The following is a 19,104-nucleotide window of genomic DNA, read 5'->3' on the forward strand; positions in this document are numbered from 1 at the left end:
TGTACACTGGGGGGGGGGGGGGGGGTGATAATATTGGTAACATTAGCTTTGTAAAGTCACTTTAAATACCAGAGTTTTTTTTAGGGTTTTTGCATTAGCATTTAGTGGTGTTTTTTCAAATTTTTTTGTTACCAAAAAATTTTTTTAGTAAAAAAAAAAAAAGTACAAAAATGCCAGTTTACAGCGGTTTACTGCGTTTTGCTGTGTTTTTCAGCATTAGAGCGTGTCTAGAGCTACAAAATTGCTCTAGAAACCCGCTAGTTCTGGGTTTTATTTCCAGCCAGAAAACGCTGATTCCAGTCTGTGTGTATGGACACCGAGGAGAACATGCTGGGGGGTTTACTGGCTGGATGGATCCATCTATCCAGGCTGTATTCCGACCCCAGCAAGGCTTTAACTAAAAGATCCTCCATGGGACGGACAGAACGCACACATCCTGCATTCCTCTCTGCCAGCACAAGTCATGGTTCTTACAGAGACTCTGCCAGGGAAAGACAATGCAGGATGTATGTGTGTTATGTATATCCATCAGTCCATCCATCCATCTGCTTGCTTTAACATTAACATAAACATTGTTGGTGTCACAATACAGGAAGAATGTTGGCCGACGTTCTACTAACCCTCTGTATCCCACACTCCAGAAACAAGTCATGGATCTTGTATGTAGTGCAGCCCTGATCTCTGCATTGTAATGACCGCCAGTATACAGAGCGACAGACCGCCAGTATACAGAGCGACAGACCGCCAGTATACAGAGCGACAGACCGCCAGTATACAGAGAGACAGACCTCCAGTATACAGAGAAACAGACCTCCAGTATACAGAAAGACAGACCTCCAGTATACAGAGAGACAGACCTCCAGTATACATAGTGACCGACCGCCAGTATGCAGAGTTATGATTTTGATACATCAATATCCATAATTTACAGCAAAATATCACTCAATGTGACATGTAACAATCACCAGCAGTGTCGGGAGAAGTGAAGTGTCTTTCCTTTACAATAGACCATTTATACAAGAAACGCTCACAATTGCTGACCCCCCAGGTGCTCATAAGAACAAGGTGATGTTCACCAAACACTATGCTGACTGAATCTAAATGGCCGATTTATCCCTCAGGATTGAGAAGAAGAAACACAAAGAGTTCACACAGCCCTGAGCATAAATCACCGGGCCAGTGTTGGCCAAAAGTCCTAAATGTTCATTGTGAAGCCACAGCATGTATGGACCTGGATGATGAGAGGAATAACACGGAAAGACAATACGGGACCTTGAGATGGTTCTCCCCAAATCACATCATAACCAAGTAAAGCTTCCAATACATTCTTACAATTGTTAAACCAGACGAGGAGAGGAACGTGTCGGGACGGGGAGAGGAACGTGTCGGGACGGGGAGAGGAACGTGTCGGGACTGGGAGAGGAACGTGTCGGGACTGGGAGAGGAACGTGTCAGGAACTTTAACACTTATTATCAACAGAGTAAAATCTGCTGGGATAACAACTGCGTGTTTGCCATAGTCAGTCCCACAGACACTGGCCAATGAGCCCCACAGACACTGGCCAATGAGCCCCACAGACACTGGCCAATGAGCCCCACAGACAATGGCCAATGAGCCCCACAGACACTGGCCAATGAGCCCCACAGACACTGGCCAATGAGCCCCACAGACAATGGCCAATGAGCCCCACAGACAATGGCCAATGAGTCCCAGAGACAACGGCCAATGAGCCCCATAGACAATGGCCAATGAGTCCCAGAGACAACGGCCAATGAGCCCCAAAGACAATGGCCAATGAGTCCCAGAGACAACGGCCAATGAGCCCCATAGACAACGGCCCTCTGAAGGATGAATAGATTCAGCCACACCTCCAATCCTCAGGTGTTTACACAGACTGTAAATTCTGCAATTCATGGGAACCAAACTCCTTCACTAAGCCATATACTCCGCTGTTGGAGGGTTAAGCAGACTTCTCCATATCTACATATTCTGGTCACATGATGCAATCACATTCATTTCTCAGCTGCAAAACCACATGAAGTATGAAGCAAATATCAGCCAGTCTCCAATGACGTGCTATGGATGGAGATTATGGGGAGACCGTTTGAGAAATACAAACACAAATGATTTACTAACAATACATAGCTACATATCAGAGTTCACAAAGATATGAGATATGTGAGATGATGGCCTGATATAATGCATGTGCGTCATCTGATGAAGTACCATGACAAATGACCGCAACATTCTTCTCAGTATCAACCATTTTCATAATACTTGATAACCACAGAAATATAATCCTCATCTAATAAGGACGGCCCACAATACTTACACCAACTCAACCAAATGGACGTCACCAAGAGGGATAGAAATGAGAGCCACTTTGACATTTCATCATGACCCGTATTTCATGAATGCAGCACTACTTCACAATTCACATAAACAGGAAATCCAAATTTCATTCCTGGAACATGACTGCCTCTAGTGGACAGGTAAAGAACATCTAGAATAGACGGCATACTCGGATCGTCCAATCGACATGTACTACGGGTGGACCCAACAGACAATGGATCCCCACAGTATTTATACAGGAGGAGAGAAAAGAAAAAGGAAAAAAAAACCTTAACTTTTTGTTTGAGAAAACAGAACTTTTTGGTTGATAAAAAAAAAAACTTTTTCTGGAGAGAATCCCTTTGATGAGACAAACACACTTTTGGCTTGAAAAGAAAAACAATCTTTAATTTGGAAAAACCTTTTTCCTGCGAAGAAACAAGTTTGCTGGCTTACTAAACAGAGGAGAACTTCTGCTGGTCGGAGAGACTGCTGCTGGACGAGGAACATCTTTACCTGCCGAGTGTTCCGGCCACAAATCTCAGAGAACGGCGTACCTGGGAGTGGGGAGATATGGTGGCCGAGGATCATCATTTGTATTCATACCAAAGTCATTGTTAGAGCTTTGTAGCCATCTTTATGGTGCTGTAGTGCTGATATAAACGCATCGTTATCTCCTGATTGTGTAGATCTGGTTGTACCATCGAGATTGGACGGTGTATAGGAAGATTGGCTGGTAAATGCATATGGTACGGGCCAATATCATGATGCTGCACACGTCGTTCTCAACAGGAACTCACAACAAACAGCCGCGTCCTCATGCGTTTACCTGGCGAGGATTCTGCGACTTCTATGTACATCCCTGAGAGTGAGATTGCTGAGGGGAGAGATCCAGGAGTAGAGGAATCCTATACATGGAGGATCTGTGTTAGTGATACAAAAGTGTTTGGACCCCCTGTGGGTGGAAGGAGGTGAGCGGCCAATCCGGCCTCTGATGGATCCCCTTCTGTGATCACTCACCTTCACCATCCACGGGCACCACTGCCATTTGTGTATGTTGAATATACAGTGGTGTGGGGCCACATTTGGACTCTCACTATGTTTTCCCTCTAATTTGGAGTCCTGCGTTTTCCAGAATATAGGATCACGATTGTTTGTAGTATTGATTGGGTTTGGTTTGCATATACATTGATTGTGGATAAAAACACTTTATATCTTTTTGGGATTTGGATATTTTATTGTTACAGGTTTATGCACTTTTCATGCGTTTCCTTGAGGTTTAATCTCGGACGGATCACCATCTAGTCCGATTTGGGGGAAGTTTACATATTTGTTTGTTTGATTTGTTTTCCACCATCACTTTGGATCCTCATTTTGGATGTCTGCACAATTATACCGTACCATTAGTATTGCTTCCATCTGACATTCCCATCTTCTGAGGGGTTCAATATTCACTGTGTACACTTGGGATCCAATGAGGATCGGGTCACCGATTATAGATCCCCGGAGGATCGGGACGCCGATTATAGATCCCCGGAGGATCGGGTCGCCGATTATAGATCCCCGGAGGATCGGGTCGCCGATTATAGATCCCCGGAGGATCGGGTCGCCGATTATAGATCCCCGGAGGATCGGGTCGCCGATTATAGATCCCCGGAGGACCGGGTCACCGATTATAGATCCCCGGAGGACCGGGTCACCGATTATAGATCCCCGGAGGGTCGGGTCACCGATTATAGATCCCCGGAGGACCGGGTCACCGATTATAGATCCCCGGAGGATCGGGTCACCCATTATAGATCCCCGGAGGACCGGGTCACCGATTATAGATCCCCGGAGGATCGGGTCACCGATTATAGATCCCCGGAGGTCACGGTTTGTGTGTTTGTTGCACATGGTGTCACCTTTATACATGGTGTCATTTCTATGGATATATTTATATAGTATCCGTATCAATCTCATTATCAGAGTAGCGCTGCATCACTTCCTGGTTATAGGAAATATTTGTGACAATGAATAGAGATGAGAAGAATGAGCCGCCATTGGAATATAGACGAAGGATCAGCATGCTGGGTGCACATCGATCGTTACAAAGATCCATCTCAGAATGGAGGGAGGCAGAGTCTTAGCTTGGAATAAAGAGGAGGGGCGGGGTTCTGTGTGGAGCATTCCAGTGGCTGTACGCCCTCCATACACCCAGTGATTGGCGTGGCCTCAGGTGAGACACAGAGAGGAAACCAATCCTGTGACATACATTGTCTCCCAGGACTAGGCAGGTGCGGTTCCTTGCATTCCAAATCAAAATTCAGAATAGAAAAAAATAATAGAGTAAAACAGAATAGAATATGAAATAAAGGGATAAAAAAGAATATAGAATAGAAAAGCATAGAACTGTAAATTAAATATTAGAATACAATAAAATAGAATATGGCTATCTTCGGAAATTCAGATTTTGAAAAGAATAGAATGGAGTTGAATAAAATAAAAAGAATAGAATAGATAATAGAATAGAAAACAAAATAGAATATAGCCATTTTCCAAAATCCAAATTTAGAAAAGAATAGGAAATAAAAGAATAGAATAAATAGAATAGAATAAAAATAGAATATAACTGTGCACTGAAATTCAAATTTCGTTTAGAATAAATTTGATCATCAATTTATTACTTTATATTTCTGAATTTAGTTGAATAGAATAGAATACATCTGAATGTTGATTCAATACTTTTTGAATTAGATTTGAATTTTCTGAATTTGAAACAAAACAAAACAAATTCCAAAACCGGAAAATGGAGGGAAGTGAAATGATCTCCATAAGGAAGTGAAGGAAAAGAAATGTGTTGGTGGTCACATGTCTAGCCAGGACGGTCCTGCTATGCAGGGCTCCAATACAGAGAGACTTCCCCTCACTTCCTGTCGGGGAAATTGTTGTCAGCAGGACAGGAAGTGAAAGGAAACCATTCTGACAGAGTCCTGGATAGCAGGAAAAACTGACAGGGGCTCTAATCCTTCCACACTCCATCCAAAACTGAAAACACACATTGTGGCTACAGATACACTGGGAAGGTTCCGGCTCCAGGGCTATCATCTCCATCCTGGCTACACTACTTAGGGTGTCACTGACCCAGAACAAGCATGCAGCCAGTGAAGGCGGAACACTCGGACCTCCTGCATGCTTGTTCCTGGTCAGTGACACACTAGGGAGTGAAGTGAGGTTTAGGATGAAGATGACGGCCCTGGAACCTGCAGCTTTCTCCACAAATCACTCCCGTTTCCTGCCCTTCCTCCTATTGGCTGAGTATTGCACCAATCACCAATCAGACCATCCCCCTTGTGATGTCTCTGGGCAGATCTCTCACTTCTGGCTCCTCCCACATATCTTTATACAACCTTCCCATACCCATACCCCGGCATGGAGGGGCTGAGTGAAGGTGGTGGTGAAGGTGTGGAGGTGTCGGATCGGGTCACACAGATCATAGAAGGAGATCCGCCCGGCCTCATAATCCAGATCTATCCTAACTCTGGTACTGGAGACACCGCCGGGGAATGGGGTCCAATTACTGTCATGTATCACTGAGTACTGCTTACCCCCAAACCACCCCACCCTCTCCAACCCCCAGGACTTCTTATTACATCCAATCGCTGACTGACCTCCTCTCCTGTCTATATTGGGGTAACACATCCCGACTCTCCAGTACTCTGACCCCCCGACATCCACTTCCCAGTAATGTCTCCCGGAGGAGAAGCTCTGACTGCTCATCACCTGAGGACAATCCCGGAACCTCTCTGGTCTTTCTGGCCGATTCTGATCTGATGATGAGGATGCAGTTTTCCCGTCATCTGATATATGTAGATGATTACCAGCTGTCCTCACATCCAGTAATATGTCTGTAACCCTCAACACCCCCCATGTTTGCTGTACAGCCCCAATATTTGGTCCTCCAGTGGGGGAGGGTTGGGGGTCATCCCTGGGTGGTTGAGCATTGATGGGACCTTCGCCCTTTGTAGTAGAATGTGGAGAGACATGTGTGCCTGTACATTTCTGTACATTGACCCCAGACATGATATCAGATAAACCCGTGTGTAATGTGTGCGAGATCCCCCCCACATCCCCATCCCCTCCATCATGGAGGAGGTTTTCATGTCTCTCTCTGTCCTCATCTCCACCCTCAGTATCACACAAGTCACCTGTGTCTGATTCCTGTAGTACAGTCAGTGGATCCGTCGTGTTACACAGCTCCTCAATGTCCCTCATCTTCCTGGACAGCTCCTCCTTCTTTATTTCCAGATCCCGAATATAATCCAACATGGGACGGGAGACCCGCTCTGCCCACCCGGAGATGTCCCTCAGGACTCTCTTCTCCAGGTCTTCCAGATGTCTCCTGAGGTCTCTGAACAAGGCAGTGACTCTCTTGGTTTCATCATCTGCTTTTCCTTGTACTTTCCTCCTGCGTTCCTGCAGACTCTGGACTCTTTTCTCCATCTCCTTTCTCTCTGTCATCAGTTTCTGCAGAACATTCCTCAGTTTCTTTTTCTTCATCTCAGAGGCCTCTTCCAGAGTCTCCACCTGGTGTCCCCGATGTTCTCCATCCAGGCTGCAGGACACACAGATACAGGTGGAGTCCTCAGTGCAGTAATACTCCAAGATCTTCTTATGGATGGAGCATTTCCTGTCCTTCAGGGAAGTGGTGGGAGCACATAGGACGTGTTCTGGTGACTTGCTGTGGACTCTCAGGTGGTTGTCACACAGAGAAGCTTCACACATCAGACAGGATTTCACAGCCGGTACAGGAGTGTGAATACAGTAAGTACAGAAGACCCCGGACTCCTGCTGCTCTGGATGGGTAGACTGGAAGTTCTCCACTATGTTACGTAGCTTCAGATGCTTCTGAAGGACGGGACGTTTCTTGAAGCTTTGATTACATTCAGGACAGAAATAACTTCCAGACTCCTCCTGTGTATCCAACACACGGCCAATACAGTCCCGGCAGAAGTTGTGTCCACATCTCAGGGTTACAGGATCTGTATAAAATTCCAGACAGACGGAACATTCCAGCTCCTTCCTCAGATCAGAAGACGACATCGCTGAGAGTGGAAGAGAGAAACGAAAGTGAAAGTCTGACACTCCGTACCGAAACCTGTGTACAGGCCACTGACTCCACTTCCCCTGCGGCACTCACCCATGGAGGTCTCATCTGGACCCATTCGCCAAGACTGAGCGGTCGCAGAGGTGGTGGTGTCGGCTTGCTCCTATCTCCGCTGAGCACCTTCCTGGTCCTCCCTAACCCACCCTCTCTTTCCTTTACCTCCTTTGAGGCCAACTGCATCCGACTTTTCTCACCCACCCCCCTAAGGATCTCAGTGATCTACAGACCTCCTGGGTGCATACCCCTCTTCCTGGACAACTTCACCACCTGGCTTCCCTTCTTCCTCTCCTCTGAGCTACCGACCATCATCCTCGGGGACTTCAATATCCCCATCAACGACAACACCCCGGCTACTTCCCAATTCCTCCACCTAACCTCCTCCTTCGCGCTCACACAGCACATGCAATTTTCCACCCACATTGAAGGGAACACCCTGGACCTCGTCTTCTCCCACCTCTGTACCCTCAACCAGTTCTCTAACACCCCCTTCCCTCTCTCCGACCACCACCTCATCACATTCTCCATCTCCCCTTCCCCCAACTCCCCCCCCCCCAAAAAACACCAAACCATCACCAGCCGCAACCTGAACCCGGCCGCCGACCGCCTACCCGACAGCATCCTCTCACTGTCATGTCCTGACATAGCCACCACCTTGTACAACGACTCACTGTCAGCTGCCCTAGACTCTCTGGCACCCCTAACCACACGCATCATCAAACCTAGGCCGCTTCAACCATGGCAGAATGACAGCACTAAATGCCTCAAACGTCGCAGTCGCACACTAGAGAGACTATGGCACAAAACCAGGTCCCCTCATGCATTCTCCCTCTACAAATCTGCCTTCCTCACTTACACCTCTTCCCTCCACGCCGCCAAGCAGGCCTATTTTGTTAACCTAATCAACACCCTCTCCTCCTGCCCTTGCCGACTCTTCTCCACCTTCAACTCCCTGCTCTCTCCCCTCCCTCCTCCACTCAGTACCTCACTCCCCGTCCACGAGATTGCCACCCATTTCCACAACAAGATTGACGCTATCCGTAAGGACATTGTCAACTCGCAATCTACCTCCCCACCCCCGTCACCCCCTCATCTCCCCCCTCCTCTGCCCTCACAACCACACTGCCTCCCACTTCTCCCAAGGCCCCGCCCACCATAACCCCCCATGCACTGCACTCCCTAAGCCCTGTCACCACTGAGGAAGTCGCCAAGGTCCTCTCAGAAGCCCAACTCACTACCTGCCCCCTGGACCCTATCCCCTCTCAACTCCTCCGGTCACCCCCCTCTTCCCTCATCCACTCCCTCACCCACATCTTCAATCTCTTCCTCTCTACTGGCGCATTCCCCTCCCCCCTAAAGCACGCGCATATTACCCCCATCCTCAAAAAGCCCTCCCTGGATCCCGCGGACTCCAACAACCTCAGACCCATCTCCCTGCTGCCACTCACATCCAAGCTCCTTGAGCGCATAGTCTACGATCGCCTAAGTGCCCACCTTACTGAAAATAACCTCCTTGACCCACTACAGTCCGGCTTCTGTCCCCTACACTCCACCGAAACCACCCTCCTCAAAATCACTAACAACCTTCTAAACGCCAAAGCCAAGGGCGACTACTCTGTCTTCCTTCTCCTGGACCTTTCTGTGGCCTTCGACACAGTTGACCACCCCCTCCTCCTTAAACTACTCTCCCTTGGCTTCAGAGATACCGCTCTCTCTCCTGGTTCTCATCTTACCTATCCCGACGCTCCTTCAGCGTCACCTACAACTGTGCCACCTCCCCCTCCCTCCCCCTCTCTGTTGGGGTCCCCCAAGGCTCTGTCCTTGGACCCCTTCTCTTCTCCATCTACACCTCCTCCCTGGGCAAACTCATACCTCTACGCTGACGACACTCAAATTTACCTCTCCACCCCTCTCCTCACCCCCACCATCTCCGCCCGCATCACTCACCTCCTAAACGACATCTCAGACTGGATGTCGCTCCATTTCTTCAAGCTTAACCTCTCCAAAACCGAGCTCCTTGTTTTTCCCCCACCCTGCAGCCCCCCCATCCTATCCATCATCACCAACAACTCCACTATCATTCCTGCCCCGCAAGCCAAAGTCCTTGGCGTCATTCTTGACTCGAATCTCTCCTTCCAACCTCATGTCAAATCACTTACAAACACATGCAGGCTCCACCTCCGCAACATCGCCAAGATACGCTCCTTCCTTACCCCAGACACCACTAAACTACTCGTACACTCCCTGATTATTTCACGCCTGGACTACTGCAACTCCCTCCTCACCGGCCTACCCCAGTGCAAGCTCTCCCCGCTTCAGACCATCCTGAACTCAGCGGCTAGACTCATCCACCTCACCAACCGCTCCACCTCTGCCACCCCCCTCTGCCTCTCCCTCCAGTGGCTCCCGATTGCCCAACGCATCAAATTTAAACTTCTAACCCTGACCTACAAAGCCGTTCACAACACTGCCCCTGACTACCTCACCAACCTGATCCCCAAGTACCACCCTACCCGTACCCTTCGCTCCTCACTGGACCTCCTTCTATCCTGCTCCCTGGTCTCCGCCTCCCATGCGCGACTGCAAGACTTCTCCAGGTCCTCCCCCATCCTCTGGAACTCACTGCCCCAATCCATCAGACTGTCGCCTTCCCCCCCCACATTCAGGCGCTCCCTGAAACCCCACCTCTTCAGGGAAGCCTACCCCACCCCCACCTAACGGCCATTCTCCCTCATTCCTTCCACCACTCTATTCCTCTCAGCCACTCCCTACTGTACCACTAACCCCTCCCTCCTAGATTGTAAGCTCGAAAGAGTAGGGCCCTCTTACCCCTCGTACGTTGTTTGTTATTGTTGTACTGTGCCATGTATTGTCCCCCCCTATTGTACAGCGCTGAGCAAACCCTTTGGCGCTATATAAACTCCATGTAATAATAATAATAATAATAACCAGTGTGACCCGTTCTGTACCCTCCTACACGGGGCGAGGTGTACATTCCTACACGGGGCGAGGCTGGGACTGAGACACATAGCTAGAAGGCTCCATGCACATGGGGGGGGGGGTGATAACGCTGGTAACATTAGCTGTGTAAAGTCACTTTAAATACCAGAGTTTTTTTAGCGTTTTTGCATTAGCGTTTAGCAACGTTTTGCTGTTTTTCAAGGTTTTTTTGGTAAAAAAAAAAAAAAAAGTTCAAAAAACACTGGTTTGCCGCGATTTACTGCATTTTGCTGAATTTTTCTACGTTATTCAGCATTAGAGCGTGTTTACAGCTAAAAAATGTATCTAGAAGCCCGCTAGTTCCGGGTTTTATTTCCAGCCAGAAAACGCTGATTCCAGTCTCTGTGTGTATGGACACCGAGGAGAACATGCTGGGGGTTTACTGGCTGGAGAAAAAATCATCAAAAGCCAAAAACAGCCGCTGTAACAACGTCCCGTGTGCATGAGGACTTAGAATTCTTGTACAGAAGGACACAGACATGTAATAAGTAGTGACGGGTCCAACACCCCCCCTGTTCAGTTCGCGGTCAAACATTCGAACTTGAGGAAAGTTCAACTGCAAACTTTGAACTCAATGCAAGTCTATGGGACTGGAAGTTGTACATTGAAAAGTGACCATTCTGAAGGCTTTTATGCCAGTTATTGGCCCCAGAAGAGGTATGGGGACTCGGGGACGGCCCTGAGGGACAGGAACCGGTGAAAAATTTTTTCAAAAAGTACCGTTTTAAAAGGACAGTCATTTTTTCATTGCTTAAAGTAAAAAAAACAAAACAAATTAAAAACTTTATTATCATTCCTGGGGGGTCCCCATAAACTACCTGCAAAGTTGCACATCTGTACAATGTATAGAGCCTGCTGCAGCACGACTGACATTTATATTAAAAAAAAAAAAGTGTGGGGTCCCTCCTAATCGTTACCAGACCCTTTGGGTCTGGTGGGAAGGTTAGGAAGGACCCCAAAGTGAAATTTATTTTTTAATGTGCATGAGGTTCCCCCTAAAAGCCATACCAAGCACTTTAGGCCTTAAGGGGAACCACACCCCCCAAAAAATAGGTGGAAAAAGTGTGGGGTCCCTCCTAACCTCCTACCAGACCCTTTATCCGAGCGCAGGCCTGGCAGGCCAGAAAGGGGGGGGGGATGAACGAGCGGCCCTCCCCTCCCTGGGCCTTACCAGGCCATGTGCTCTCAGCATGGGGACAAGGGCCTCTTCCCCACAATCCTGGCCTGGTGGGGGTCTGCAGGCAGGGGAGTCATTAGCAAAAGTGTACCCCTTTATATAAAAGGGGGCGCCCTGATGCTGCCCTCCCTTGTGAATGCGTAAGGGGTACAAAATAAATAAAATAGTGCCTTGAGTGTTGGTGGGGCCCTAAACCAAACAATTGTTGGCAGCGACCAAAATCAGTGGAAGTCTAAACTGGAACTTCAGCAACGCATAGACTTCTGCTATCTCTGGGGAAATTGCTGCTCTCATCTCCACTCCAAACTGGAACTTCACCAACGCATAGACTTCTACTATCTCTGGGGAAATTGCTGCTCTCATCTCCACTCCAAACTGGAACTTCAGCAAGGCATAGACTTCTGCCATCTCTGGGGAAATTGCTGCTCTCGTCTCCACTCCAAACTGAAACTTCAGCAACGCATAGACTTCTGCCATCTCTGGGGAAATTGCTGCTCTCATCTCCACTCCAAACTGGAACTTCAGCAACGCATAGACTTCTGCCATCTCTGGGGAAATTGCTGCTCTCATCTCCGCTCCAAACTGGAACTTCAGCAACGCATAGACTTCTGCCATCTCTGGGGAAATTGCTGCTCTCATCTCCACTCCAAACTGGAACTTCAGCAACGCATAGACTTCTGCCATCTCTGGGGAAATTGCTGCTCTCATCTCCACTCCAAACTGGAACTTCAGCAACGCATAGACTTCTACAAACCTCAGAACAAATAGTGTATATATTTTGGTCTGTTTGTGTTGGTTGATTCTCACCTCTTGTTGCTCTTCACTCTGGTCTGTGTTGGAGAAACATCCCCCCAATTCATGTGATCCTTATCAGTTCCTAATTGGGGCGGAGAAGAGTTGTGTTGTGTTATAAATTTAGATCAGCTCATGGAGGGAGGTCACAGCTGGGGCGGGGCCACAGCCAGGGTGGGGTCACAGCTGGGGCGGGGTCACAGACAGGGCGGGGTCACAGATGGGGCGGGGTCACAGCCTTCAAACAGTTCTTTATACAGGCCACAGACGGGTCAAAAATAGGCTGCTTTTTCGAACTATAAATGAGAAATCGGTCGTTCGTTAAGCTGACGTTACCACCACCACTTACACAAATCGGCTGACTAAGTCATGAAGATAACCCCATATAACAGCCAAACTTCTGTTCCTTGCAGGTCACGGCTCATGAGCATATTTTTTTTCGTTAAAACGATCGTCCGATTTGGCCATCATTGCCGCTAAAATCGTCTGTTTTACACAAATTTTCCAACATGACCGATAATCCAAAAGTGCAAAATACCTGAAAATTGGCTGACCAATTAACCCACTAACAGAGCGAAAATCCGCCGATTATTCTTTCGGATTAAAAATCAGACGATTTTTTAACTGTCTATGGCTGGCATTAGTCTTGTGTACAGGGATGTTAGGTTTAAGCACCCATTGGCAGGGTCTGCATCATATGGTGCAGGATTATCTAGGGGCAAGAGCAGACTTGGAGACCTTTCCAGCTGAACATCCACTGGGTTACTGGGTCTTGAGGATGGATCACTGGCCAGAACTTGCTCAATATGCCATCCAGCTACTGACCTGTCCTGCACCCAGCGTGCTTTCCGAACGGACATTCAGTGCTGCTGGAGGATTTGTGATGGATAAAAGAGTGCGTCTGTCCACAGACTCCGCTGACCAGCTGACATTTATCAACATGAATCAGTCCTGGATCAACAGCAACTATCTTGTCCCTGATGCTGATGTAACTGATTCCATTTGTTAGGGATCTGGGATCCCTTGAAGACTGCCTATGCTGCCTATCCTATTCCTCAGTCCTGATTATTATTATTATACAGGATTTATGGCACCAACAGTTTGCTCAGCGCTTTACAATATTACGGGAGACAATACAGCAACAATGCAGTTCAATACAAGAGAGATAGGAGGGCCTGATCCTGGGAGCTTACAATCTAAGAGGGAGGGGCTGGTGGTACAAATAGTAGTAACTGTGGGGGATGGACTGGTAGGTAGAGTAGAGGATTCCAGCATTAGGTGAGGGCAGGATAGGCTTCCCTGAAGATAGAGGTTTTCAGAGATTGCCTAAAAGTGAGCAGAGTAGGCGATAGTCTGATAGATTGGGGTAGAGAATTCCAGAGGATGGGGGAAGCTCTGGAGAAGTCCTGGAGACAAGCATGGGAGGAGGAGACAAGGGAGCTAGAGAGTAGGAGGTCGTGCGAGGAGCGGAGAGTACAGTTTGGGTGATATTTGGAGACAAGATTGCTGATATAATTTGGGGCAGAGTTATAAATGGCTTTATATGTTATTGTTAATGTTTTGAATTTTATCCGTTGGGCAATGGGAAGCCAGTGGAGAGATTGGAAGAGAGGTGGAGGACACTGAGTGGAGGCCAGTGGAGGGATTGGAAGAGAGGTGGAGGACACTGAGTGGAGGCCAGTGGAGGGATTGGAAGAGGGGTGGAGGACACTGAGTGGAGGCCAGTGGAGGGATTGGCAGAGAGGGGTGGAGGACACTGAGTGGAGGCCAGTGGAGGGATTGGCAGAGAGGGGTGGAGGACGCTGAGTGGAGGCCAGTGGAGAGATTGGCAGAGAGGGGTGGAGGACGCTGAGTGGAGGCCAGTGGAGGGATTGGCAGAGAGGGGTGGAGGACACTGAGTGGAGGCCAGTGGAGGGATTGGCAGAGAGGGGTGGAGGACGCTGAGTGGAGGCCAGTGGAGGGATTGGCAGAGAGGGGTGGAGGACGCTGAGTGGAGGCCAGTGGAGGGATTAGCAGAGAGGGGTGGAGGACGCTGAGTGGAGGCCAGTGGAGGGATCGGCAGAGAGGGATGGAGGACACTGAATGAAGGTCAGTGGAGGGATTGGCAGAGAGGGGTGGAGGACACTGAATGGAGACCAGTGGAGGGATTGGCAGAGAGGGGTGGAGGACACTGAATAGAGGCCAGTGGAGCGATTGGCAGAGAGGGGTGGCAGATACAGAACAGTTAGTAAGGTGGATGAGTCTGGCAGCAGCATTCATGATTGACTGAAGAGGGGATAGCCTGCGATGAGGTCAGCCGATGAGGAGGGAGTTACAATAGTCAAGGCAAGAGATAACAAGGGTGTGAGTAAGTTGCTTAGTAGTTTCCGAGGTTAAGAAGAGTAGGGGTCCAAGGACGGAACCTTGAGGGACCCCTACAGAAAGAGGAGAGAGAATCTCGGGGGCCAAGAGAGTGAATAATAATAATTGTAATCCGGCCCACGATAGGGCAAATTGAGGGATTCACGGATAGTCCAGGCAGGGCAAACGGGGTGATTCACGGATAGTCCAGGCAGGGCAAACAGGGAGATTCACGGATAGTCCAGGCAGGGCAAACGGGGAGATTCACGGATAGTCCAGGCAGGGCAAACAGGGAGATTCACGGATAGTCCAGGCAGGGCAAACAAGGGGGGGTGTGCACACTCACAGTTCTGGCAGGGGTCACCTCTGGCACACACAGCCGGCAGCAGGCAATGATACTCCTTGTCACACAGCAGGTAATCCAACAAGTATTTCTGGACACACAGCGGGTACTTCCAGAAGAGTATTTCTGGGCACAGGAATCGGCAACAGAGTATTTCTGGGCCCACAGTGACAGCAGAGTATTTCTGGGCCCACAGTGACAGCAGAGTATTTCTGGGAACACAGCGACAGCAGAGTATTTCTGGGAACACAGCGACAGCAGAGTGTTTCTGGGCACACAGCGACAGCAGAGTATTTCTGGGAACACAGCGACAGCAGAGTATTTCTGGGCCCACAGTGACAGCAGAGTATTTCTGGGCACCAGTGACAGCAGAGTATTTCTGGGAACACAGTGACAGCAGAGTATTTCTGGGCACACAGCGACAGCAGAGTATTTCTGAGCACCAGCGACAGCAGAGTATTTCTTGGCACCAGCGACAGCAGAGTATTTCTGAGCACCAGCGACAGCAGAGTATTTCTTGGCACCAGCGACAGCAGAGTATTTCTGAGCACACAGCGACAGCAGAGTATTTCTTGGCACCAGCGACAGCAGAGTATTTCTGAGCACCAGTGACAGCAGAGTATTTCTGAGCACCAGTGACAGCAGAGTATTTCTTGGCACCAGCGACAGCAGAGTATTACTGGGTACACAACGACAGCAGAGTATTTCTGGGCACAGGGATTGGCAGAGTGCTCAGTGGGGATGGCTACTGGGGTCTGGCCTCAGCCCAGACCTCCCGGCAGGAGATCCAGGGACCAGCGGGAAGAAAGGCACAGGCTGGGTTCCGCTCTGACTTTTTTAAAGCTGGAGTAGGATGCTTCCCGGTTGCCCTGGCAACATTGGCCCAGCGCCGCGTTTCCGGGGCAAAAAGGCACGCCTCCCTGACTCGGGCCGTGCTCTCGTGAGCGTGGCCTTTGTCTCCGGTGAGCGCAGAGTGTGGGAAGCCTTGTGCCCATGGTGCGCCCACTGGGGGGGGGCACGCTGAGACATCCCAGCGGCCTGCGCCAGGGCTCTCCTGGTGGGGGGACGTGACTCTCCAGTGACATTGCTGGGAGAGGTGAGACCCGCACCACAGGGGCCGCTTCCTCCCATCCTGTACAGCCTTTTGAAGTAGGCTGTGACAGGATGTGAGGAGTCTGCAAGGGGGGAGGGAGGGGTGAAGGGACAGCAGGCAAGGGGGGGGGCACACCGTGACAGCATACCAAAGGCAAATAGACTGGGCACTCTGCAAGTGCAGTTGCCTCATTTTCCCCAGAGCTTAGTGAATGTGGTGAAGCTTCACTTTGTGAAAAGCATCCAATCAGGTGCAAGGAAAATAATCCCAGCATGCAGTGGTAATTTCATCAACAAAAACATTTTCACCCATAATTTTCCTCAGCAGCATTTTTCCAATGATGAAAACAAAATGAAAATGACCCGACATTCATCAATGGAGGAAAACTATGAGGAAAATCAATTTAATTTTCACCAATGAATGAAAAGGTAATGAAATTGTGAGGGAGGGACGTTTACCTATGGGGACTTCCGGGGTCCTTGGAGCTCCACCTGTAAATCCCATGAGTGCTTCCCCTCCCAGCAAGCAAAGTATTGACCGTAGTGTGCTTAGTGGTGTGGTGTGCCTAATACTGTGTGCATTCAGGACCTCCTCAGACCACCCAGAGCACTGTATGCATTCAGGACCTCCTCAGACCACCCAGAGCACTGTGTGCATTCAGGATCTCCTCAGACCAACCAGAGAACTGTATGCATTACAGACCTCCTCAGACCAACCAGAGAACTGTGTGCATTCCAGACCTCCTCAGACCAACCAGAGAACTGTGTGCATTCAGGACCTCCTCAGACCACCAAGAGCACTCTGTGCATTACAGGTCTCCTCAGACCAACCAGAGCACTGTGTGTATTACAAGCCTCCTCAGACTACAGTCCAAAGCACTGTGGGCATAACAGTCCTCTCAGACCACCTGATCTGAGGAGGCCTGTAACGCACAGTGCTCTGGCCGGTGGTCTGAGAGGGCTTGTAATACACACAATGCTCTGGACAGTGGTATTAGGAGGCCTGTAATGCACACAGCGCTCTGGATGGTGGTCTGAGGAGGCCTGTAATGCACACAGTGCTCCGGATAGTCATCTGAGGAGGCCTGTAATGCACACAGTGCTCTGGATGGTGGTCTGAGGAGGCTTGTAATGAACACAGTGCTCCGGATGGTGGTCTGAGGAAGCCTGTAATACACACAGTGTTCTGGATGGTGGTCTGAGGAGGCCTGTAATGCACACAGTGCTCTGGATGGTGGTCTGAGGAGGCCTGTAATGCACACAGTGCTCTGGATGGTGGTCTGAGGAGGCCTGTAATGCACACAGTGCTCTGGATGGTGGTCTGAGGAGGCCTGTAATGAACACAGTGCTCCGGATGGTGGTCTGAGGAGGCCTGTAATACACACAGTGCTCTGGATGGTCATCCTAGGAGGCCTGTAATGCACACAGTGCTCCGGATGGTCACCTGAGGAGGCCTGTAATGCACACAGTGCTCCGGATGGTCACCTGAGGAGGCCTGTAATGCACACAGTGCTCCGGATGGTCATCTGAGGAGGCCTGTAATGCACACAGTGCTCTGGATGATGGTCTGAGGAGGCCTGTAATGCACACAGTGCTCTGGATGGTGGTCTGAGGAGGCCTGTAATGCACACAGTGCTCCGGATGGTCATCTGAGGAGGCCTGTAATGCACACAGTGCTCTGGATGATGGTCTGAGGAGGCCTGTAATGCACACAGTGTTCTGGATGGTCAACTGAGGAGGCCTGTAATGCACACAGTGCTCTGGATGATGGTCTGAGGAGGCCTGTAATGCACACAGTCTTCTGGATGGTCGTCTGAGGAGGCCTGTAATGCACACAGTGCTAAGCACCCCACACCACTAAGCATGCTACAGTCACTACCTTGCTTGCTGGGAGGGGAAGCCCTCACAGGCTTTACAGACGGAGCTCCAAGGAAACTGGAAGTCCACGTGGGTAAACATCCCTCCCTCACATTTTCATTCCGTTTTCGTTTGTTGATGAAAATGGAATTGTTTTTCCTCATAGTTTTCATCAATTGACATAAATATGGGGTAATTTTCATTTCATTTCCGTCACTGGAAATATGCCGCTCATGAGAATTATGACACAAATGTTTTTGTGGATGAAATGAACACTGCTGGACTGGAGTAAGCTGCCTCCCTGTATAGAAAACCTTCAGCACAATAAATGCCTCCTAATGAATGTGCAGCTAGCATGTGATGTGTTCCCACATATAACAAAGTCCAATAGTAATAAAATGCAGCGCAGCAATGAGATGAATAGAATGGCGCTTGTTGTGTTACCTGCATCCTCCTAAGTGCGTCTTTCAGTAGTGACAATCAGGAACACTCTTCTGTGCTTGTGATGGTCAATATATGCTACTCATCATCTATTCCGATAAGTACATATAAACCCCATAAATTCTAGAACATCAGCAGTGCTTTGTGATAGAAATACAACAGAAATGCTGCAACTTCATACAATGGCAGTTATAGTGCACTGTCCCTTTAAATCGGCAGTACCTTCCCGTGGAGCGGTGTTGTCACACTGCTGTATACCAGTGTCCGGTGCTCCTGTATCCCCCCTCAGTGCTTTTCCACCTCCAACACACTTCTGCGCTCACCTCCAAGTTGGACCCATAATGACGGGTCAGACTGGACTTTTCCCTTGTATCCCGGGTAGGTATCATGGTACCCAGATCTTCCCACTCTCTGCCGGCACTTTTATGTAGATCCAATCCACTCCGCATTCATGTAGAAAACGCTGAATATAGTGTAGTATGTCTACCAGAAATAGCCTTTATTTCACCCAATATGTATCCACTGACATTACAATGTGTCCTCCTGGGACCCCGCGGGGTTAAACACTCCCTATACCGAGCTCCAAG

General features: G+C 49.2%; 1 protein-coding gene across 1 annotated transcript; it reads right to left on the minus strand.

Annotated features, from left to right (window-relative positions):
- Positions 1 to 5,686: 5,686 nt before the first annotated feature.
- On the minus strand, positions 5,687 to 7,414 carry LOC149454761 (E3 ubiquitin/ISG15 ligase TRIM25-like). Its single transcript, XM_089687082.1, has one exon. It carries the CDS (start codon positions 7,412 to 7,414, stop codon positions 5,687 to 5,689), a length of 1,728 nt encoding a protein of 575 aa, XP_089543208.1.
- Between the last annotated feature and the right edge of the window lie 11,690 nt (positions 7,415 to 19,104).

This window comes from Staurois parvus, unplaced genomic scaffold (assembly GCF_062004578.1).
Source record: "Staurois parvus isolate SC_StPar_1 unplaced genomic scaffold, SC_StPar_1.0 ptg000417l, whole genome shotgun sequence".
Classification (NCBI taxonomy): Eukaryota; Metazoa; Chordata; class Amphibia; order Anura; family Ranidae; genus Staurois; species Staurois parvus.

Bases quoted from the DNA above. Each gene is read 5' to 3' on its own strand.
- LOC149454761 (XM_089687082.1), bottom strand. From the start codon at position 7,414: ATGTCGTCTTCTGATCTGAGGAAGGAGCTGGAATGTTCCGTCTGTCTG.